Source organism: Xiphophorus hellerii, chromosome 18 (assembly GCF_003331165.1).
Source record: "Xiphophorus hellerii strain 12219 chromosome 18, Xiphophorus_hellerii-4.1, whole genome shotgun sequence".
In the NCBI taxonomy this organism is placed as follows: domain Eukaryota; kingdom Metazoa; phylum Chordata; class Actinopteri; order Cyprinodontiformes; family Poeciliidae; genus Xiphophorus; species Xiphophorus hellerii.
In genome coordinates this window covers 34,334,997-34,360,795 of record NC_045689.1, presented here as the reverse complement: position 1 = coordinate 34,360,795, position 25,799 = coordinate 34,334,997, and the positions used below count along the sequence as shown (strand labels likewise).

The following is a 25,799-nucleotide window of genomic DNA, read 5'->3' as shown; positions in this document are numbered from 1 at the left end:
GCTCCCTTCCATTCGGATGAGAGCTACCAGCACAGCAACACCGTCTCCTGTGGCTCATTTGTTCTTTTCCTGTTAAAACAGGTTGGTCCAGGTCTAAACTGAAAACTGTTACGTAATAAACATGGTCGTTCTACTAAGTGTCGCGACGTTGGTCCCCTGTGTATTTGGTTTGTGTTATTTTATGTCGTCATTATGCGGTTTGCTAATAAGCTCTCGGTTAGCTGCTCGGAGGATTTCCTCAGATGGTACGCGAAGAATGCGTATGTTTTATATAATCGCCTGTAAGGTGCATTTATTTACAATTCCTGATATAGTAATAAGCTGGTGTTGTGTTATAGAGGAACTAGTGGAAGTGTGAATGTATAGTCACAATTTTCAGGGTTGTATGATGACTTTATTGTTATAATCTGGATTAAATTCGGATGAGAGCTACCAGCACAGCAACACCGTCTCCTGTGGCTCATTTGTTCTTTTCCTGTTAAAACAGGTTATCTGCATCTGTTTGCCTGTCCCTCCACCCGAGACCTGCAACAGATTCATGGGGGCTCGTCCGGGATCGGCGCCACTGCTTTAGATGTACCGGCTGCTGATCCAGTGATACATGAACACCGGGACCAGGATAACCACCTACGGCTGTAGTGAGGTGCCATCCAGTGTGTGACCACAGAAGCAAGGCGACGCGACTGCTGCTAAGGGGTGGGCCATTTGGTGTCCAGGGAAGAGGACCAGAGGAAGAGGGTCTTGATCTTCAAGGGAACCAAACTGGTATCCGGGGCTGCACGTTAACGCACACTATGTCAGTAACACACAAGGAACTGATCTGGGGCATCAAAAAGAATATATTCCAGCTGTCTGGTTCTCAGGCCTATGAGGTTGCCAGGACGTTGGGAACAGAGCAGCCTGGAGCTGACAAGCTGAGTTCAGCTGATGAAGAAAGCTGCATAGATTATATCCTTACATTTATGCAGTCTGAGGACTTGGCCAAGTCTGAGGATGAGGGTTTGGGTCATTTGTTGTCATTGAATGATGTTGTTTTGAGTGTGATGGAAAAGGATGATTCAGCTGAAATGCCTATCATTTCAGATAATGATTTGCAAACATCCACCTCGACAGTACACATCGCATCAACACATTTCACTACAAAATCGCAAAATCCCAGCTCACACACTCACAGGGCCACGCCAAATATGGAGCAGCTACAACTGATGTATGAAGAGCTGGGCAAGAAGATACAAGAATGTACTGTCACGGCGGCGACATCTGTGGAAACTGGCCTACTAGGTCGCCATCAGGTTGGAGACCCTTCAGGGACCCAGCCCAGTAGTCTTCCTCATCATCAGAGTTCTGTCAATCTCCCACCACACAATACGCCAGAGAGGTTGGTCTCTCTACAAGGTCTGGCCTATCTCCAGCGAAAAGAGTTCAGGATACATGGAGGCCAAGTAAGTGACACTACCTCTGACATCACATATAACTGCATATGTAAACAAATTGACGAAGGACTCAAAGAGAAACATACTGAGGGCGAGGTCATAAGAGGGGTTCTCCGTGCAATCAAACCTGGCAACTTCAGAGATATGTTGACAAACAAAGATGACCTCACCATCACGGAGCTGAAAAGCTTCCTCCAGTCCCATCTTGGTGAAAAGAGCGGAACAGAACTTTTTCAAGACCTAATGTGTGCTAAACAACATGAAAACAAAACACCACAGCAATTTTTATATAGAATGGTTGGGCTCAAACAAAGAATAATGTTCACAGTTAAACATACAGCTTCAGCTGTCAAATATGACGCATCTACAATACAATGCATATTCTTAAACACAATATGTCAGGGAATTGGGGAGAAATACGAGCATGTTAGACAGGAGCTCAAGCCACTCCTTTCCCAACCTACCGTATCTGATGAGGCTCTGCTGCGACAAGTAATCAAGACTACAACTGAGGAAAGTGAGAGAAGGCGCAGGTTGGGTCGCACCATGACACGCAAAGTAACTCAAACACACAGCGCCCAGGCTGATCCTAGCCAGAGATCACAAGTTGAAGCCCAAGTTAACACGACTGTGAACAATAGTGACGATAAAATACAGAGACTGAGTACACAAGTTGAAGCCCTAACCCAGGCAATGGAATCCTTGAAACTGTTAGTGACACAGACCCAAAAACTGGAGCAACATGCCTCCCCCACTCATCACGGTCAATCTGACCAACCCAGGCCCTTGAGAAAAACACAAAAGTCATATGGTTGTCCTAAATGTGTCACACTGGCTAATCGTGATTGCAGTCACTGCTTCATTTGTGGGGAGGAAGGCCACCGAGCTGTTGGTTGTTTGAAGAGAACAAAGCAGTCGGGAAACGGGACCCGGTCGAGGCAGGGGGACAACCTCTGACCGGGTACGAACAAACGTCCCAACCCAACCAAAACACAACAACAGCACAAGATAAATCTAATGAAAGCCATATAGTTAAGCTGCCACCGTCCTACTGGACACAGGAGCTAATGTGAGCCTACTCGACCGTGCCTGGAAGGAAAAGTACTTACCGGGTGAAGATGTTCGACCTCTCAGTGAACTACTGGATGACCCTCTGCATGTTTCTGCAGTCACTGGTGATGACATTCCATATGATGGGTGGGTGGAAGTGGTGGTGAACCTGCAAGGTAATAATGATCCAGACTTATCCATTCGGGTGCCGTTTTTAGTTAGTCGCCTAGTGTTAGATAGGCCGATAATTGGCTTTAATGTCATCCAGGTGCTCATTAAAAATAATGAGAGTCAACCTAAGCTTATGTCCACTCTGTCTACCCTCCTTGCTGGTGCAATGGAGATTGATAATGGCAGTGTAGAGACTATAGTCAATTTTATTCAGACTCAGAAGGTTCCAAAAGAAGAAAATGCTACAGTGAAAATGGGCTTTAAGAAAGTCACCATTGCAGCAGGCCATGTAGCTTACATTACATGCCGTGTGCCAGCAGACATTAACCCCCCGGAGCCATTTGTGCTTTTTGAGCCCGCACTTAACAGTGTGAGGTTAGAGAGCTTGAGTATTGGGGCAGGATTAGTGGTGACTCACAAAACAGACAGGCCCTTCATCAAAGTACCTATTGCAAATCACTCCAAACATGATGTGACCTTGCCAGGGCGAACCGTCCTAGGCAGCATTGAAGCAATTGTTAAAGTCGTAGAGACAGATTGTCCTAAAAGTGGTGAGAACTTCACCTATGTAAACACTATTAATCCCCGGCTAGTAAACAACCAACAGCAGGCTCCACCTTCCACACCACTGTGGCACCCGCCGGTGGATGTCAGCCACCTAACAGATGAGCAACAAGAAGAGGTGAAAAAGATGCTGTGGGAGGAATCAGGGGCTTTTGCTCAAAATGATAATGACATTGGTGACATACCTAGTCTCCAAATGGTCATCAATCTCAAAGATGAGGTTCCTGTCCAAAAGTCCTACACCTCCATCCCCAAGCCACTCTACCAAGAGGTCAAGCAGTACATCCAAGATCTTCTTGCCAAAGGCTGGATCGTTAAGTCAAGGTCGCCCTATGCAGCACCAGTAGTCTGTGTCAGGAAACGAGACGGGACACTCAGGCTGTGCATTGATTACAGGTTGTTGAACCAGAAAACGGTACCTGATCGACACCCACTGCCTCGAATCCAGGACCTCTTGGACACCCTTGGAGGCCAGAGTTGGTTTACTATTCTCGATCAGGGGAAGGCATACCACCAAGGCTACATGGCTGAAGGGTCCCGCCACATGACAGCTTTCATATCTCCTTGGGGACAATATGAATGGGTGCGGATACCGTTTGGCCTCAGCAATGCCCCTGCTGCATTCCAGCGCAGCATGGAGGAGATGCTCACCACATTACGTGACAAATGCTGTATTCCTTATCTTGATGACATTCTGTGTTATTCTCAATCTTTCAGTGAACATGTTGATGCAGTACGTCGTGTTCTGAGAGCTCTGCAACACCATGGAGTTAAACTGCGGCCTACAAAATGTGAGCTGTTCAAGAAAGAGGTCAGATACCTAGGAAGGTTAGTCTCAGCTGAGGGTGTGAGGGTGGACCCGCGAGACATACAGGCTGTAGTATCTCTCAAAGAAAAAAAACCTACCACAGTGGGAGAGGTACGGCAATTACTGGGGTTCTTGAGTTATTATCGAACCTATATTCAAGACTTCTCCAGAATTGCCAAGCCACTGTATGAGCTGCTACAAGTTAAAGGACTCCCAGATACTCCACAGAGGAAAGGGAAAAAGGGTAACGGAGCACAGCTGTCATCAAAAACCCCCATCCAGTGGAGCGATGCTCACAAGACCACCCTCGAGCAGCTGATCGATATCCTTTCACATCCACCTGTATTGTCTTATCCTGATTTTGAGCTGCCCTTTGTCCTGCACACAGATGCCAGCCAACAGGGACTTGGTGCAGTCTTATACCAGCGACAGAGTGGAAAACTAAAAGTCATTTCATATGGCTCGAGGACATTGACTCCCGCTGAAAGGAACTACAACCTCCACTCTGGGAAGCTGGAGTTCCTGGCGTTAAAATGGGCGGTATGCGAAAAATTCAGGGATTATTTGTTCTATGCACCACACTTTACTGTGTATACGGACAATAATCCACTTACTTATGTGATGGGCACAGCAAAACTGAATGCAGCTGGCCACAGGTGGGTGGGGGAGCTTGCTGACTTCAGGTTCAGTATAAAATACAGACCAGGAAAAGTCAACGCAGATGCTGACACTCTTTCTCGTCTCCCACTTGACATCAACAACTATGTAGAGGAATGCACTGAGGAACTCAACAGGGATGCCATCCATTCTGTGTGGGAAGGAAGTGAGGCTGCCAAAAAGCATGATGTTGCCTACGTTGCTTCTCTCAACCTGGCCCAAGATCCAGACTCAACGGGTTCGACATTACCTACCATTAGTCAAAATGAACTGGTGAGAGCCCAGAGGCGAGATGAGGTCATAAAAGAGATTATAAAGCTGAAACAGTCAAAAGCAGTGCTCACAGAAGAAGACAGGAAGAAAGTCAGTACCCCTGTGAGAAGATTGATGCATGAATGGGGAAAGTTGCACATAGAGTCTGATTTGCTGTACAGGAGAGCTGGGGGGCGGAAACAGCTAGTCTTACCCGCAGAGTATCGACCTCTTGTGCTTAAACACCTGCACAATGACATGGGTCATTTAGGAGCAGAGAGAGTCATTGGATTAGCAAGAGAACGCTTCTATTGGCCCTACATGAAAAAAGACATTGAGGCCTATGTTACCAGACAGTGCCCTTGCATAAAGCAAAAGAAACCTGTGACTCATGACAGAGCACCGATGGGGAGCATTGTGACCAGTGCACCACTTGAACTTGTGTCCATAGATTTCATGCACCTGGAGCAGAGTAGAGGAGGGTACGACTACATACTTGTATGTGTAGACCACTTCAGTAGGTTTGCTCAGGTGTATGCAACACGAAATAAATCAGGACGGACAACTGCAGAAAAAATATTTAATGACTTTATCCCGCGGTTTGGGTTCCCAGGTAAACTGCACCATGACCAGGGGCGGGAATTTGAAAATGCCCTGTTTGCAACTCTGCAGAAGCTGACAGGTGTGAACCACTCCAGAACGACCCCGTACCATCCACAGGGCAACCCAGCTGAGAGATTCAACAGGACGCTGCTCCAGATGTTGAGAACACTGCAGGAGGAAGAAAAGAGTAATTGGAAGGAACACCTACCACAGATTGTGCATGCATACAACTGCACTAGACACGAGGCTACAGGTTTCTCCCCATTACCTCATGTTTGGGCGCCACCCTCGCCTTCCAGTAGATCTGCTTTTTGGTCTGTTCCCAGAAAAGAAGCCAGAAACACCCCAAGAATATGCAGACAAATGGGCTGCGAGGATGAGAGAGGCCTACAGAATAGCAGGTCAGAACAGCCAGCAGTCCAGCGCACGAGGCAAGAGGCAGTATGACCGTCATGTGAAGGGAGTCGTTCTGCAGCCCGGTGACAGGGTCTTGGTTCGTAACATGGGTGAAAGAGGAGGGCCAGGAAAGCTGAGGTCCTATTGGGAACAAACAGTGCATGTCGTCAAAGAACAGGTGAATGAAAGCCCCGTTTACAAAGTATGTCCCGAAACGGGTTGCAGTAAAACACGTACCCTTCACAGAAATCTCCTCCACCTTGTAACTGATTTGCCTGTGGGCATACATGAACAGCTACCAAACAAAGCAGCAACCAGAGGGAGACGCAGGAGAAAGAGTCAAACAGAACAGCATGGAAGGAGAGAACCATGCCAACAAAGTGACTCGTCTGACTCTGATGATGGTATTTCCAGAACACAATACTGGCTAAGAGTGTCCAGATCAGCTGAATCACACAGATCTCCCACCATGATTCCCCACATGCCCCAGAGACAAGCAGTGATTTCCCCATCCCCGGGCAAATCGACTCAGGAAACTACACCACCAGGGGGAGCCAGACTGCAGCCTACGCCCACAGCAGAGGAGCCTGTGATGAGGAAGGAAAATCAGTCCAGTGAGCAGGAGCTGGAATGGGCAGGTGGCAATGACTATGTACAAGTAGCAAAAGATGATGATGAAGTGGACACTGGAGAGGAAGATGGCCCAGCCATATGGGACGCCAATGACGACCGACCTACCTCACCCCAGTGTCAATCGGCCAGGCGATCAGCGCGAGAGAGGAGGCCCCCAACGACATATGAGTACCTTGGCCAGCCATCTTACCAGCCTCAGGGGTCAGTGAACACTATTGGACTTTGTGGGACACCAGCATTTCTACCATGGGGAATACCCTCTGTCCCAGCAACACATTACATACCCTGTCATACACCATACATATCACTATCTTATCCTGTCATGATTCCATACACTGTCCCTTCCTTCACATATTGAAACGAATACTAATACACCTATGAATATATCTATATAAAAAAAAAAAAAAAAAAACCCCGAAGTTCAAGATGCAATATTTGTAGGGGGGTTTAAGTTCAAGACTGAAAGTTTTATGTTTTCTTTAATGCTAGGAGTCAATTTCTTTGTTGGGGAGTGTGTGACCCCCACAAAGTGTGGTCACATTTGGTGGACACTAGAAGGGCCGAAGGTTGCCCACGTAGACAACACTCATATTCAGGCTAGAGATGGCCAAATGGCCTAAGTACCCTTAAGTACCTTGGTAATGGCCTCAACGCATATCACAGTTGTACAATTGGCTGAAGGTTGTCCATTGTGACATATACCTATTCAGTCTGGAGATAGTCCAACTGGCCTGAAGGATTTAAGCTATCATCCTATTAACTGTTTTCAACAGGCGCTTTTGTTCTGTAAATAAGGCCATTACTGGCGCACCCAAGCTCAATGAATTCATTATAATATTTTAAATGGAGAATTAGACATTTTACAGCCAGGTACAGCTGTGAGCAATGACCAGAAGTATTTGTGTCTAAGTCAAGAGGACTGAAATTCTAGCATGAGAAATATACAAAAGAACAACTGTTATTTGGTTAAATGCGTTTTATTCTTGTCATTAAAAACGACACAAAAAATACAAGAAATAAAACAATTCCACACATATTTACACTAGGCACATGGGGGGCTGAGTGGCATGTCCTTGTGTGACTGGCATTTCAGCACTCACAGTCCGTCTGCACTGTCAGAACATACCTGGCACTGCCAGGGTATGACCCTGGTGCATTTGCCACATGTGTACCTGTAGCAGTCAACGCATCTCACAGTCGCATTATCGGTCTTGCATCGATGGTTGACCTGACACTTCGCCCTTTTGCCTGGGCTGGGTGTGGAAGGTTGTTCCCGAAGCAGTTTTTCCTTGTGTGCCTTCTTCTCATTCACATGAAAGTTACCCAACTCTTTAGCAAGTTCAACAAGGAAGTCTACCCGTCTCTCCTTCACCCCAAAGCATGCCTGATACAGCACATGTGCATTCAGTGCTGCCATGTCAATCATATTGTAGAACACCGCAACTGGCCATCTCCGTGTTCCTGCACGCACGCTGTACTCCCGCACCATTTGGTCCATCACATCCACACCACACTTTGTTTTGTTGTAATCCGTGACCGTGTTTGGCTTCCTTTTGGTGGTATCCTCAGTCTCAACCACGCTGTGCATGCTGCTGAGAATGTAAACGGCCTTCTTCCTTTTGGGCGCATACACCGTCAGCGTGGCACCAGTGGTTGAAAACACCTGAGTGGTGAATGCAGTGCGATCCGTCTGTGAAGTGGATTGAGGAATTTCCCGGCGTCTCTTGTTGATTGTGCCGAGGATAGTGGTTTTCCGGCTAAGCAGTCGTTGTGCAAGTGACAGTGATGTGAAGAAATTGTCCATGGTTACAGTTCTGCCCTTGTCCATGAACGGTTCCATCAGCCTCATCACTACAGACTCGGACAGTCTCTCCCCGCTGGGATGACTGGGGTCCTTGCCGAGATATGGGAAGACATTGCAGATATACTTTGACTTCAAGTCGCAAGCCACCCAAAACTTGATGCCAAACTTGTCCGGTTTTGTTGCTATGTATTGCAGGAAACAGCAGCGAGTCTTTGATGGATAAAGCTGTTCATCAATAGTGATGTGTCGACCAGGGTTGAAGGATGCGATGCAGTTGGTGACAAACGATCCCCAAACATCGGAGATTGCAGCAAACTTATCGGTCTCCGCTCGCTCTCTGCGTGTAAGCATGTCATCAAAACGTAGGTGTCGCATGATGTTTTTGAAGCGGCTTCGGGCCATAGTTGCAATGATCCTTGGGTTTCCCAGGTTTGCTGACCAGCTGTCACCTAGTGATGGTACTTTGTTCACCCCCCGCAAGATGACGACGGAAATAAATGCCATTAGTTCCGGGAGACCCATGAACCAATCCTGCTGCTCAGTGTGACGTGCATGTTGAGTAGTCCATTCTTGAATGCTACGAAGCATGCCAATGGTGATGAAACAGAGGAAGCTCTGAAGGCGACTCCGGATACTTCGTCTGGCCTTAGCGCTTGGCTCTCCATCTGTGGCGTATGGCTCTATAGGAGTGACATGGAGATGTGTCCCCACTTGCTGTTCACGCCACACTGTGCCATCTTTCGCTGTCTCTGACGGCTCACTCCCCAAACGAGCTCTCTTTTGTGGTGGAGGTGGAGGGAGAGTCTCCTCATCTGCAAGATAAACAATTTCAAATTAACTTTTTGTTTTGTTCTAAATAAGAAATAGTCAGGAAAATATATTAGGTAGGTTGAGAAATCTAACCTGAAGACAGCTCAGAGTCCGAATCCAGTTGAAGGTTGATGTCTTCTCCATCTGAATCCCAAGGGCTGGCACTGCTCTGAATCAGTTCCAATGCCTGCTGAGCGGAGAGCCTCTTCTGCATTTTGTTTCTTGTGGACTACAGTGATGTGGACTACAGTGATGTGGACTACAGTGAAGCAGTCCCCTATTTATACTCCACAGCATTTTCCACTCCCACCTTCTGGCCCGACGGTCAATGGCTCTTTTGCTTACACTTTTTTCATGTTTTTTTGAGGTTGATTTGGTTAGTTTATTTCTGAACTGTCATTTTATACCCTCTTAGCTTTATTTCAAAGAAAAACATTACTAATTTCTTTTAGAAAAACCTTTGCACATTTCTTGAAACAGATTGTATGTTTTGCAAACTCTATGTACATTTAGCAAAAGGTCACATCTCTCCAAAAACACTTCATGTATGCTTCAAAACTAAAACTAAACTGACTAGTTGTAGGTATCATAGATACCCACCCCCAACATGGACTATTCACACCCCTACCTTCTGGCCTGACGGTCAACGACCACATTCACAATTGAAGAAGGGATGCTAATCTCAGTTTTTGTAATCAGGGTCTTTTGACCCTCTATCAGGATATATTTTTTTGAGGTTGATTTGGTTAGTTTATTTCTGAACTGTCATTTTATACCCTCTTAGCTTTATTTCAAAGAAAAACATTACTAATTTCTTTTAGAAAAACCTTTGCACATTTCTTGAAACAGATTGTATGTTTTGCAAACTCTATGTACATTTGGCAAAAGGTCACATCTCTCCAAAAACACTTCATGTATGCTTCAAAACTAAAACTAAACTGACTAGTTGTAGGTATCATAGATACCCACCCCCAACATGGACTATTCACACCCCTACCTTCTGGCCTGACGGTCAACGACCACATTCACAATTGAAGAAGGGATGCTAATCTCAGTTTTTGTAATCAGGGTCTTTTGACCCTCTATCAGGATATATTTTTTTGAGGTTGATTTGGTTAGTTTATTTCTGAACTGTCATTTTATACCCACTTAGCTTTATTTCAAAGAAAAACATTACTAATTTCTTTTAGAAAAACCTTTGCACATTTCTTGAAACAGATTGTATGTTTTGCAAACTCTATGTACATTTGGCAAAAGGTCACATCTCTCCAAAAACACTTCATGTATGCTTCAAAACTAAAACTAAACTGACTAGTTGTAGGTATCATAGATACCCACCCCCAACATGGACTATTCACATCCCTACCTTCTGGCCTGACGGTCAACGACCACATTCACAATTGAAGAAGGGATGCTAATCTCAGTTTTTGTAATCAGGGTCTTTTGACCCTGAGATTGTCCAGGGTCGAAAGACCCTTTTATTTTTTTGAGGTTGATTTGGTTAGTTTATTTCTGAACTGTCATTTTATACCCTCTTAGCTTTATTTCAAAGAAAAACATTACTAATTTCTTTTAGAAAAACCTTTGCACATTTCTTGAAACAGATTGTATGTTTTGCAAACTCTATGTACATTTGGCAAAAGGTCACATCTCTCCAAAAACACTTCATGTATGCTTCAAAACTAAAACTAAACTGACTAGTTGTAGATATCATAGATACCCACCCCCAACATGGACTATTCACATCCCTACCTTCTGGCCTGACGGTCAACGACCACATTCACAATTGAAGAAGGGATGCTAATCTCAGTTTTTGTAATCAGGGTCTTTTGACCCTCTATCAGGACTTTCAGGGGGGAGGTCGGTAATTACCCCGGTAATGACCAGATAAGGGTCGTTTTACATTTGACCTGAAGAACTTTAGCCTGCATCCTATAATCTGGTTTCATCAAGCACTATTGTTCTGTAAATAAAGCCATTACTGGCGCACAAAGGTCAGTTTGGACAGGGTCTTGTGGCCTTGTTTTGGCCCATCCAGCGAGAAATCGAAAACCTGGCCCTCCTAGTTTAAATTGTGATCTTAGTTGTTTTGAGGTTTTGGGGAGCAATGTCACGCAGTAACACGGGTGCGCCGCTAGATGGCAGAAGCGGGCTCTTGCGGGACTGACGGTGCATCATTGCGGTGTCGAGGAAGCTCCCTTCCATTCGGATGAGAGCTACCAGCACAGCAACACCGTCTCCTGTGGCTCATTTGTTCTTTTCCTGTTAAAACAGGTTGGTCCAGGTCTAAACTGAAAACTGTTACGTAATAAACATGGTCGTTCTACTAAGTGTCGCGACGTTGGTCCCCTGTGTATTTGGTTTGTGTTATTTTATGTCGTCATTATGCGGTTTGCTAATAAGCTCTCGGTTAGCTGCTCGGAGGATTTCCTCAGATGGTACGCGAAGAATGCGTATGTTTTATATAACCGCCTGTAAGGTGCATTTATTTACAATTCCTGATATAGTAATAAGCTGGTGTTGTGTTATAGAGGAACTAGTGGAAGTGTGAATGTATAGTCACAATTTTCAGGGTTGTATGATGACTTTATTGTTATAATCTGGATTAAATTCGGATGAGAGCTACCAGCACAGCAACACCGTCTCCTGTGGCTCATTTGTTCTTTTCCTGTTAAAACAGGTTATCTGCATCTGTTTGCCTGTCCCTCCACCCGAGACCTGCAACACTTTTACTTTTAATACTGAAGTATTTTTAAAAGCCAGTACTTTTTTACTTTTACTTAAGTACAAATGTTAATGTGGTACTTTCACTTTTACTAGAGTACATTTTTGTCTGTTTATTTGTACTTTTACTTAAGGTTCGAGTACTTTCTCCACCACTGGAAGGCAGACATTTGCACGAAAACAATCAATGAGCAATGCACATGCTCTGTGTGTTCTTTCGTTCTTGTATTTTTTATTTGCTAATTAAATAAATATCAATTATATAATTAAATGGAATAATGATAGCTACTGCAGTGTGTGCAGAGCATTACAAAAACAAAGTACGGCTCTCAGTGAGGCTCCAGTCCTATCTTCTTAGTAAAGAGCTGTTCAGAAGAATCAGATCGTTCATGAATGTCACATCACTAGTTTGCAGACTTTTGGACACAGTGTTGTCCCATATATGCGACACGTTAGTAAACACCTTTACACAATAATTCAGCACAGTGAGTGACTTTTTTTTCATCACAAATGCTTATGTGTCTCTGTACAGCTAGCTTTGCTAACATCACGTCAATGGAGCTTACCTTTCTTTGAGCTTCTTTCTAAGTGACAAAAAAGTTAGACGTAGTCCCCACCGTCTGTGAAAGTGAAGCACTGCTGAATTAGCTGTCGCCATCGGATTTCTTATGAAATATGCAGCGCAATTCTATTACTGATGATTAGACAAACATCTTCTGCCGCTCAAAAAAACCCACTGCGCATGTCTTGGAGCGCTGCGTGCGAGTGAAAGGTGGGGAGTGGAAGAGTAACAAACATGTAATTGGTAAGTCATGTTATTGCTTGGAGTTTAGTCGGTGCATTTTGCATCCAGTGAAAACAAAGATGTTAACAAATAAACTGGACAGTATGCTGTAAGTTCAGTGATACTTCCACAGTTGCGGTCTTGACTGGTCTTGAAATAAAATCCCGAGTCCTCAACTCCTGAGACCGAGACCATCAAAAAATGGTCTTTAGACCAAGACCGGTCTCGGGTACTATAACACTAGCTGCTCATCCCTAAGCTTAACTTAATGATAAGTTGTTTCTCCGCCATTAGCACATTTAGCAGTGAGTAGGCCTGTCACGATAGCAAATTTTGCTCAACGATTAATTGTCTCAAAAATTATTGCGATAAACGATAATATTGTTTGAAGACCTTTTTACACTGATTTAATGGAAATGACGTAATAATGCAGGCGATTTCCTGCCAAAGATAGATATACTTTATTTTCAAAAGAACACTTAACACTTGAGCTGATAAACAAAATAAACAAAACAAACAAAAATAAAATGGATTCTCAGTCTCCATTAACAAAAAACTCACTTGAAAAAAAAAACTAAACAACATAAAGCCAAAGTGGAAATAAATACTGCATTCAACCAAAAGAGTGCAGATTATGAAGTCTGTATACTATGTTGCCCTTCAGTAATAATTAGATTTAAATAGAGAAGATGGGCCCATCGACTACCTGATGCAATATTTCACACTACACGATTTTTTGCGGCTATTTTTCCCCTTACAACAATCTTAGAACGTTGGTCTTTCTAAGATTGCGTGGTGTGTTACGGTAGATCATCGTGGCCGCTCCGATCCAAATCAGGGGTTTTCCCCGACTGGGCGCTTTAACGCAGCCTCTTGAATGTGACAGGCAGCCAATCAGAAAGCGCGGATTCTCCTCGTGCTTTCTGAAATTACGGAGGGGAATCCCAAACAGCTGACACGGCGCAACCCGAAGTCCAGCGGACATCGGAGATGATATGTGGAAACAACATTAATGTTTATTCAACATGCAAAGAATATAGAAATGACAAGAGGAGGAGTTGGAGCGAAATTGCTACCGCAGTTGATAAACCCGGTAACTTTTCAGCTGTTCTTCGTTAGGTTCTAATGATTTTCATTCAGTCAGGACTTTACGCTGACACTAGCAACATGCATTGCAGGTAGATTGTAGTAAAGCATTGATTAATGCCCAGTTTTAAAATTAGTTCACTGGACTTGTAGCCATTATTTTGTGCCCATTGTTGGAAACCACACGGCAGGAACGAATCCGATCGAACCGTTATACCTAGGATTTCTGTCGGCTAATGTGTGGTCTCAGGTTTTGAAAATGGGCCGACAATCGGCCGACAGCTCTAAGATCGTGTAGGATAAGATAGTGTGCGCTGGGCTTTACACTAAGGAAATGAGGAAGGGAGGAGTCAGTGGAGAGCACCGGAGTTGAGCCTTTTTTCATTCGGTGTCATTAACAGAAAGAGAAAAAGGCCGGAATAGACGATAATGCCGATAATTAAAATGACGTCGATAGTTTTAATTTATCGTACGATTAATTGATTTACCGTTTATCGCAACAGGCCTAGCAGTGAGTGAATGAGTTGATTGACAGCGCTAAGACCCTCCTACTGGTTCTGATTGGTTGTTTTGGCCAGAACGTTACAATAGTAATTCAGGGAGCAGGTGGAGGAGATTGATTGTTTTCACAGATTATCTGTCTCATAACAAACTGTCACAACATGGTGACAGCTTTAACAAATATTGAGAAAACATATTTTTTATTAAAGTTATATACTGCAGCTTGAATAAAATGCAACTACAAAGCATTTTATGAGAAGTCTGGATTGTTTCATGTATATTTTGCATGTTGCCTATGACTGTTACTGGTGGGGAGAGACATTTCAGTAATCTAAAACTAATAGAACAAATTTAAGCAACCTACTTGCATACTGTATGTGGACTGTTGCATATAAAATTCATGAGCAGTAAATATTGTGCTAGTTATCAGTATTGGAACAAAGAAAGCAAGACAGTTGCAAGCCTTTAAAATTGTGACACTTTTGATAGGTCAGATAGACTCAAAAAATTGTAACAGCAGCTGCGTGGGGGGGTCCAATTAAATTTTTTGTCATGGGGCCCAAGATTCCTGGCAGCGCCCCTGGTGGGTGTGTCTATGTGGGCGTGACCATCACCAGGTATGAATGGCAGGTTACTGGCGCACTGGCTTTGTATGTATCAGGAAGTTGGGTTTGCGGGGTCGTCATAATTTCTGTTGACCGGGTTATGTTGCCTTATCGAATTATGTTAGCTGTTATGCATTATTGACCTGGTCAGTCTGTGTCTCAGTCCTTGTCTCAACGTTCAAAGCAAGAAAATCTAAACATAAATCAACCATTGATTGAACAAAGACGTGACCTGGAGTTGGTTTGAAACTCGCGTCAGACAGAAAACATTCCCCGAGTTGAACCCAGTGCGGCCCTCTACCACCACTAATTTTTGCTGCACATTTAACGATTATAAAATGTTACGTCACGAACACACATGGAGAAAAATATGATTATGCAAAAGATACAATAAAAATGTAGCTATTTCCCATATCTACCAAGTAGGAAAAGTTTGAAATAATGCGCCAATGCTATGAGATTATTAAAAGCTCAGCTAAATAAATAATTATCTAGGAATAGAATTAGTGCCATGGAAAAAAGTCAGAATACTGACTTTAATCTAAAGAAATAATAATGCTGGTGTTAGCTAAATGTTAAGGGGCCCAGGTTCTCTTCTGTGGTTTATCACCACATGATACTTTTTCACACTTTTATCAGTGAAGTATGACTGTCCAACAAAATATGAAAACCTTTGCCCCCTTCATGAGATTTGCTTATAAATTATTGGTCTCGATTGAACATAACAAATAACTTTTGAATTGATTCTCTCCATTATTCCTTTGCTCTGGATAAGCAAGAAGCAAAATAATTATTACATATAATATGTATGTATACATATACATATAAAAAATTTTCAGCCTGTATCCAGCCAGTTGGTGCTTTATAACTGGAGGATTTATTTACAATACTTACTAGACATTTACCAAACTTATTTTCTCTTATCAGTAAACTGATGATAAACTTATATCTTATAAAATAAACAGGACTAAAATGTATTCATAAAAATATACAGTATTTATTACATTAACATACAAGCATGTTTGACGAATCATGAACAAATATTCCTTTAATCTAAGTATATACAAGATGAGGAGACAGTGAAGAAGACGATGTCAGGAGGAGCAAGAGGATCACTGGGAGATTCTGGGAAACTGCATCCAAACCTGGAGCTGTGGCCTCTCCTCCTGAAGAGCCGCCTGTATGAAACAATAAAAAATAAATAATAATTTTTAAAAAGTTCACACTGCACGCAAGAAGCCAATTGAAGGGAAGTGTATATTTCACATACACAAAAATATGAATTTACAAACTAAAAAAAAAAATCAGAGGAAGGGAATATTAGTAACAGGTATTGGAAGAAAACATTGTGTCAAGGTTTAGAAGATACTAACATCTTCAGAAGTATAAAAATCTCCAGAGAGGGATATTATATTTTGATACACGTGTCAAACGGTATATATACAAACACATTAAATTCTTCATATCAAACTTTCAGCCGCTACGAACGGACAACAAGCAGCGGAACACGACAAGGTGACTTGCTGAGATCAGGCCGTGGTTAAGGGGAGAACACACTCCACTCGCCCGCTGAGCCTGGAGCCGCCTGGCCCCGTTAGCAGAGCTACGTTGCTCCGAAAACTCCAGAGCACATTTCAAAGAAGCCTAATTGTGGATTCACTAAGTTGATAGGTGAAAGCGATGAGGACTACTTTCTAGTCTAAAAACAACTTTTTGTGACAATTTAATAGTGTACTTAGCTCTATTTACCACTGCTGGTAGCACAGTGCAATGGAGGCCATCTTGCTGGTCCGGAGACGAGACAGGTATGGCTACAGGATGGTGTGGAAAGCCACGCCCCTGAGCTGTGTCTTTTCAAAATAAAAACTCAGGCTAACCATTTTTCTCAGTGGCCAGATGTCCGGTATTGTTTGTTTCTCACAGTATTTGAACTGACTGGTGGCTGGCAGAAAATACTACAGTAGACAGCCTGATATGAACAAGCTTGTCTGTCTGCAGCCTGTATGATGTCTATGTGTGAAAGCTGGACAGAGAGAACTTACGGATCAGACCGCTTATCAAAAATGAAATTATAAAAATTTAAATTGAGCGCTCGTTGTCCGTTTTTTCCATTTCCATTTTGTGCACTAAATGGGAAATCGGATAACGAGTCGAGTAGTTGTCCGATTTCTGATTTTGGTTTAATAAACGAAAAAACGTACTGCCTGAAAATACACGGACCCATCCGGATTTGTAAATTTTGTCCTATCTCCAAATTGTCCTAGAAAAACATTGTAGAACCCATGTCACTCTGCTTCTGTTGGCTGCAGATCTCAAATCCATTTCAGACAATCTTTTAGTAAATGTAAACCACAGTGTCTACTGATGCAGAAACATGTTCTATGTTAGTTTTATTTCATCTTAGCAACACCCTTGATACTGTCAACCACTCAACTTTGTTATTTTGGTTAAAGGTTCTTGCTGGTACGTCTGGCTCTGCATTGGACTGGTTTGGTCATTTTTCTCAGACACAAAAATATTATTTTTTTAATCAAATCAAAGCAGTTTTTGTCTGCTTTGATAATTCAAAGGCCATAGCAATTACATTAACGTGAAGATATATTCAATATTATTTAAACTTCGGAAGTACTTTTTGAATATTTCAGCAGTTTGTTAATGGGGAGTTTTACCAATTCTGTTAAGGCAAAGTTAAGCAATATTCATGAAAGCATCAGGTTAATCTTTATTCATGCTGTTTGTAAAATCTGCCCCAGTTCATCTGATTACATAGATTAAGTTTTTAGTTAATGCAAAGATTTTGTGCATTTTTTGTTTGTTTTTCTTACTCCAGGCAAACGTTTCCGCGAGGAGCAGTGTGAGGCATTCAACGGCTTAAACCTGAACACTAGCAGACTGGGATCCAGTGTGGTTTGGATTCCTAAGTATTCCGGCATCTCTCCTAAGGATAAGTGCAAGCTTATCTGCCGAGCCAATGGAACTGGATACTTCTATGTTCTTTCACCAAAGGTCTGCCCACAGCCATTCAAACACTTGGCCCAGGAAGGCTCACTGTTTGATTGTATCTCCTTCATAGAAATACTCCAGCTCTCATTTTTGTCAACAAGCCACTGATAAAATTCCAGGTTTTTGAGACGTATGAAAATGTGTTATATATATTGGGACTAGCCATACAAATCAAAAGATAAAATACTGTGAAAAAGTCTGTTTGGAGAAAAAAGGGTAAACATACAAAACAAAAAGCAACAATAGTGGCATAAGTGCACATTTTGCTACATCTGGAGTTTTTATATCCATCTACTCTGGTCTTTTAGGCTACCTGGCAAAACTCTACCAGATTATGAAGACATTTCCTGACTGCAGATCTCAGATGATTTTCCTCTTTTTGGTGTTGGATTTCTCTGGTTAGGAAGATCCAGATGTGATATTTTTTTCTGGGGAAGCAAATATTTTGGTAATTTGGATTCACTGTGATGCTGGAAAATTTAAATCTTGCTTCATCCTGAACTTTCTAGCAGACACATTAAAGATTTGAGTCAAAACCAAAAACTAACCACGGAGCATGATGCTGCCTCTATCATGTTTCACTGTAGGCATAGTGTTCTTTTGATGCTGCGTCTGTGTCAAACATACCTTTTGCAATTATAACCCAAAATGTTCAGTCTGGTCTCACCAGACACATTCTCCAGCAAAGCTTAGTAAAATTTTAGCCAAACCTGGAGGTTTTCTTTGGAAAGTCTTCTGTCTTCAAGCTTACTTCTTAAGCCTACGCCAGGGGTCTGCAACCTATGGCTCCAAAGCCACAATTGGCTCTTTGGACGTTCAGCAATGACACTTGGCTGAAACTGATAAATACACTACTATTTTTAAAATATATGTTTACAGTGAACCCTCGTTTTTCGCGGGGGTTGCGTTCTGAAAAGAACCCGTGATAGGCCAAATCCGTGAAGTAGTTACCTTTATTTTTTACAATTATTATAAAGCATAATTAAATACTCTACATTGAAACCAAAGAACAAAACCTGTTTTCAGGCCTAAACATTTTTTTAACAAATAGAACGCTTTCTTACAAATAACTACAGTATTTTAATCATTTTAATCATCAATACGAAGTACAGTAGGACAAATTGTGACTTGCGTATTTCACTGTTCCTCTGACTGTGACACTGCGACCTCACTCCGCTCTCTAGTGGCTTTTTCTTCTGAAGCCTGTGGTGCAGGTGTGTTTTTTCGAGAGAACATAGTTATCGGTAGTTATTGTTGCTCTTTTTTCTTCTGGGCAAAAATATTTGCCAAAATTTGCCAAGCTGTATTACGTATATTTAAATACCGTAACGTTATTGGCGCACAGGTAGAGAAGAAGCGCGGAGACTGTTTAGCCAATCAGGACGCAGAGCACAGTACACTGTGAAAAAAAACTGCACAAAAAACTCAGTGAAGCAGCGAGGCCGTGAAAGGTGAAGCGCGTTATAGCGAGGGTTTACTGGGTTACAACAAATGCTTTAGCAGGGGTTTTCTCAATAATGATTGCTTGGTACGTCCATAACAGAATGACACTAAAAGTACCAGTAATATTTTTTAGATCTATTTGTCTGGTCATTTTGTTGTAAACTATGTTCTTTATTATTTTCCATAATTATCAACATAGAAGAAAACATATCCATCCTCTGTTTTCAAAAGTTTTATGTTTTATTTATTTCAAGACCTAAAAACAGGCGTAAAATTGTGATTATATAAAATAATGACAAATTTCCTAAAGTAGATGTTTATCAAAATGTATTTGTTGTCTTTTTAAAACAGATTTGGCAACATTTAAAACTCTAAGCGACTTGCAGATCATTTGTCTAAATATAGAGAATTGTTACATTAACTCCATTACTCTTAGCAGCGGCATTTCCATTGATCATATAATTGTGCAATTTAACAATTGTCAAATAAATTTGCTAAATGGAAAATGGTGCTATGATGAGGTGGGTGTTTTTATTGCAATTGGTTTATTTCCAAAACTGCAGCAGAAAGTTTTTTGCATCACAGGAGTCACTTGATAGACACAAAAAAAGGAGAAGATGACAGGAAGTAATTGGAGGATCATGGTGCAGCATGTTTTTATTGATTTATCGCCTAAACAAACTTACTCACATGTGATTTTAATTGTGTTTCTTATTTTAATGGAAACACAGCAATTGTGAAATTGCATCTTCAATGTCAGAAGAATGTTGACGTTTTGTGCACATTTGTAATTGAAATGCAGATACAGTTAGCCTCCCTGATCAGTTCAAACTTTCAGTGTGCGTGTGTGTATGCAGGGGCGCAACTACATACTTTCTGAGGTGTATGCTAACATGTCACCGGCGCCCTTCCCTTCCTCCATGTCATAAACTTGTACAACTCATCTTTAATTAAAGTATCAATAATAATAAATGTACATATGTGTGAATAAATTACAGCCTAGAAAGCAATAAAAAAGAATGAAACAACAAACAGGGCAATATTTCATCATTTAATATATGAGCCAAAGAGCGACTTCTGGGCTGCAGGTCTGAAGCATTTTGTTAGCATGTTTTCTATCATTCTTATAATTTGATAGGAAGCCTTATCCAAATTGGCAACCCACATTAATAAAATAGTGAAATAATATTGACCACAAAACACTGTATTTATAAAAGATATCAACATTCTTCTATACACAATCCTAACAAATGTTTTTAATGTTGAAAAAATAAACGGTTTCTATTCACAATATGTATTTATTTACTATTAATCTATGTTTATGATTTGTTCTTTCCCACTACCGTCTCTATTTTTGCCAGAGGTTTTGCTTCTACGGACCACCGTCTGTAAAAGCTTGTGGCTTGTGTGTCCGTAGAAGAAGTCCGTATCGGTGGACATTTTAAAAAGACGAGGGTTGATAGCAGCTCACCGCGGCTGCGTAGTGTCAGTCTCTAAGCAACCATGACAACAGCGTCAGTTCTTATTTAGGTCCCGCAACGACAATTTAGCTAACCTTAATATTTCCCGTGTTTTGTTTTGGTCATTATTATAACACTTATTGTTGAGATGTGTGTGATTGGTGTGTCTATCAGACATTTATAGCAATACGGAATAAATCGCGTCCCGTATTGGTTCAATACGGGCGGAGAAAACAACCGCCTGTCATTGTAGCCTAGCTTAAGCTAACCTGAATATTTACAACTCTCTTGTTGTTACACTGACATTACTTACCTACTGTCTTTCAACCACTTTGAAAAGCTTTTCTTCGTCTCTCCAACACGAAGAAAAGCTTCGTGTTGGCTTTTCCTCCCCGTCTTCCGTTTTCTGCCCCAGAGTTTTTATCTGCTCCCCATCTTTAGCTCCCTGTTGTCCAGGCATTACTACAAATTTAAAAGAAAAAAAATGTGCCTCAGCACTTTCTCGAAAGGCCGCTGCCCAAGCTACCTGTACGGGAGGGGAGAGCGGCTGGCAGGAGGGGAGGGACGCCTAATCAGTGCTGTTTGTGTATGAAATCGATCATTTCATACACAAACAGCGGTCAAGTACATAAAATGCTGACTAGAAAAAAAATTCCCCACATCGTTTTTGCGCCCCCTCTAGAGCAGCTCTCCTATGCGTTGCATATAGTGCATACCCACTTTTTGCGCCACTGTGTGTAGGCGTGCAAGTTTGCATGTGTGTAGGGGTGGTCATGGATGCTTGAACAATGAAGCAAGTTTACCAGCTGGGAGCAAATTTGTGCATTTGCTTCTCCATCTTTCGAGAGGCTCAGAGAAGTAGGATCATCACTGATGGCAGTTTTGAACTCAAAAAGTCTAAATGCTGGAATTAAATCAAAGTTTTAATTTAAGACTTATGAAATCATGCCATTGAAGTTTTTTGTCATCTTTTATATATTTTTCTCTGATTAAGTTGTTTATTTTTCCTGAATTGTAAAGAATATCACAGTCAAAAGTTCTGAACTGATTTATCATGGTCTTAATTTTAGCTCAATAAAAACCTGGAAGTTTAACAGGAGTGTGGGACTTTTAAAATTTAAGGCAAATAACATTCTGACTTCTTTCACAATGCAATGAGGTTTTCTTCAAATATTTTCCAGTTAGGGTTAGGGTTAAAAGAGTGGACTCTGTAGTTAATAGGACTGTATTCAGAATAGATGCATATCAGCTATTAGACTTTTAGATGCAGTTTCAACTCCATGCAGTGAGACACACAAGCCAGAGCCACTTAACTGCAGTCTGTCAGTACAATTTACACACTCAGCAAGGAAACAGGGTTGTTGTAAAAATGCTAGCCAGCGTCTTGTGTATACTTACTGTACTGTACATCCTCTCAGGTGTATGAAGTTTCATTCATGTGTCTTTAGGGCAGAAGACTGAAACAATATCACAACGTTTGAATATGGTGATCTGAATGTGGCAGGTTGTGGATGGGACGCCGTGCTCCCCTGACACCTCAGCCGTGTGTGTTCAGGGTATATGCATCAAGGCAGGCTGCGATGGCAAGCTGGACTCTGACAAGAAGTTTGACAAATGTGGTGTGTGTGGTGGGGACAACCAGAGCTGCAAGAAGATCTCAGGGATGTTCACAAAGCCTGTGTAAGTATTCAAGCCTCCTGAACTCTGATACACCTAAATCAAACACAGTGCAACCAATTGCCTATAAGCAGTAAAAATATAAATATCGGTGTAATTTACTCACAGAATAAATGCAGCTGTTTTGTGAAGTTATTATAAGATTAGTGCAAAACAACATCATAACAACTGTAAAAACCACCATTAATCAGGGAAGCAGTTAAAAACTGTCTGCTTGTGTTTGGATAGCTATTGAAGGGACAGCATGATGTGTTTTACAAGTGCACACTGCCATTTAACGGATAATTGAGTAACCGTGTTAAGTTCAGTTGCTATAAAAATGCTATATAATATCAAATAAATTCACCTAATCTGATGAAAACGGCAACAACAAAATAAGGCATTCTGATTCTGAAATATGACTTGGAAAAAACTTTGACTTTGAAATTGGGTCTCTGTCTCTTTAAAAACTCTGTCATCAGGAAGTCATAACATGGCTCCTCCATTAACCCTTTAACAACATTTTTACCAGAATTTCACTGAGAAGTCGCTCCTATGTAGTTCAGCAGAAATTCCACCTGGTGTTTGACAACTTTTTTTGTTCACACTGTATTGATTTTATATATGTAGTAAGGCACAACAAACATCTTAATGAGGCAGTAATATCACTGAAAACTAATTCACCCCATGCTGGCATTTCATATCATTGATCCTTATGTACATGCACTATTACAGTAAGTACGGGAGCTCATCAAAACAAGAAATCTACCTAAAAGCGTGGCAGAACTTGATTTACACAAAATTGCCTCATGTTTAGATCAATGTAGCAAGTGTTTTTCGTAACACTTTATTTGGCAAGGTGTGCATAAGACTGAAATAACACCTGTCATAAACATTACATAACACCTGCTAGGAACTTTATGAATATCTATGACTGTTGTCAGAAGTGTCATTCGGTAAATAATGACACTTTTAATGCAAAGTTATTTTAAAAGTTGCATTGAAAGTCCATTAAAAGAGCCAACTTTGTATTAAATTGTCATTTACAAAATCATGCAAAGTTGGCACTTGGACTATTAATCCAACTCTTAAAGCAACTTTGCATTGAGTGTCATTACTTGCCGAATGACACTTCGTGACAACAGTCATAGACATTCATAAAGACTCCTTCATGTTCATGACAGATGTTATGTCATGTTTATGACAGTGTCATGTCAGCCTTATGCACACCCCGTCAAATAAAGTGTTACCGTGTTTTTTTCCAAACATGGCATAACAGGAAACAGTCTTTTTGGAACACCATCAGAGCAGTCCTTGGAAATAGTCGACATTCTTTGCTCCCTTGGTTTTCTTGGCAGAAAGCGATGTGTTTTTGTTAAGCTATTCCTATCATGACCTGGACTTTTTTCTGTATCCAGATTTCTGAGTCTAGATTTCAACAGATTTATAACAAATAGAGGTTTCCATATCTTCTCTGGAGTTGAATGTCTAGAACAAATCTTGCCCTATTTTGGGTGAAATTCCTTGAATCACTTCACATGCTCTATAATTCGTAGCATTTAGTGTTTTATTTTTTACTAGTAAGATGTGGAAAGGTCATGTTTAAAATGTTCTTTCTTGCTTTTCAGTAATGGTTATAACTTTGTGGTGACGCTGCCCACTGGAGCCTCTAATATTGACATCCGCCAACGGGGATACAGAGGAATGGTCAGTGATGAAAACTACCTCGCTGTGAAGAATCGCCATGGTAAATACCTTCTGAATGGCAACTATGTAGTGTCAGCTGTAGAGCGAGACCTTCTACTTAAAGGCACCCTGCTACGCTACAGTGGCACCTCTACATCTGTGGAGATTCTCCAGGCCACCAGACCTCTGCAAGAACCTCTAACTGTAGAGGTGCTCTCTGTGGGGAAGATGACTCCTCCCAGGATCCGCTACTCCTTCTACATGTCAAAGGAGCATAAAGATGAAAAGACTCTTCAGAAAGAGAAAAGCCACAAGCCACAGAACAGTGTCTTGATCGATGGCAAAAATACAGTAATTAAGAATAAGGTGATAGGTAAGAGACTTGTTAGTCACTGGAAAACAGCAGGGTGGGATTCATGTACAGTTACTTGCGGAAATGGTCTACAGAAGCGGTTCGTTCAATGTCAGAGCACAGAAGGACGTCTTGCAACTGATTGTGACATTACTAAAAGGCCGGCAGCAGTAAGAGCCTGTGGGGATCCATGTCCAATATGGAACGTAGGAACCTGGTCTCAGTGCTCTAAGTCCTGTGGAAGAGGCTTTAAAAGACGTTCAGTGTGCTGCACAACTGAGAATGGACTTAATCTGCCAAGAAACCACTGCTCTGGAAAGAAGAAGCCTCAGGAACTGGACCTTTGCAACCTGACATCATGTTAGTGCCAAAGAAACTCTAGGGGTTTATTGAAATCTTCTCAAATTATTGTTACAATTCCACTGCTGTGTTAAGAGCAAGAACTCTTGAAAACAGTCCGTATGTGATGGGGTTTCAGATACACCACTGTATTGAAAGATATTTGTTTACTAAAGACAAAAAATGTTAAACCCATCTGGCACAAATTTTGATTTAGTCTACTGTATTTTTTTTATTCTGTATTTTTATCAGAATGATGCTTGTGTCCGCATGAGTGCATTTCATTCCAGACAATACAGTTTAGTGAGACATGAGAACCCTACCTTAAATAATTTGTCTTAATGGCACAGGCTGAAATTTTAATACCAAAAATCAGGGTTGGTGAGATCAACCTCGCTACTTGTCATGTTACTGGAGAACTGATGGAACAATCATGTAACTGGTCCTTTCTGGTCTTTGTGCAAATGACTGACTAGTAAAAATACTCCAACTTAATGTGACATCAGTCAGATCAGTTTTTGATTGATCCATCTGTTAAGTATATTTTCCAGAAAAATGTTAAGACTCTAACTCCTTAACTGGCGGCATCCCATCCATGGGACAAATCTAGGTTGTCTGAATTCTCTGCCTTTTTCTCCTCTGTAAACTCTGCCGGTGTCCATTACGACGGTTTTATTGGGCAGCCTAGAGCCCACCCTTTTGATTGACACCTCATTAGACCAATAATGTTATGAAATGGCTTTTTCGGAGCCAGTAATATCCAGAGAGCAACTTGAGCTCGTTTTGACATGCCTGTATTCTTTCTGGAATATTTCTGACTGGTCAACTCGGAGACTAAATCTAAAGCCACTGATGTGTAGCCAACACGTGTCCTGTCATAAGGAAATAAGGCATTTTTGGGTTTGCTTTGACATGAATCCACCAGCTGCATGTGTAACCACGCGTAATGTGTGCGTCTTTGCTGCGTCAAAGCCAGGCT

General features: G+C 41.7%; 1 protein-coding gene across 1 annotated transcript in view; it reads left to right on the top strand.

Annotated features, from left to right (window-relative positions):
• LOC116737496 (A disintegrin and metalloproteinase with thrombospondin motifs 15) overlaps positions 1-25,320 on the top strand; it is a 54,279-nt gene extending 28,959 nt beyond the window's left edge. The window contains exons 6-8 of the mRNA XM_032590672.1: positions 17,712-17,887; positions 22,292-22,467; positions 24,072-25,320. Of these exons, the coding sequence (XP_032446563.1) occupies positions 17,712-17,887; positions 22,292-22,467; positions 24,072-24,846 (1,127 nt within the window). The 3' untranslated portion in view covers positions 24,847-25,320. The remainder of the gene's footprint in view (positions 1-17,711; positions 17,888-22,291; positions 22,468-24,071) is intronic.
• The last annotated feature ends 479 nt before the right edge of the window (positions 25,321-25,799 follow it).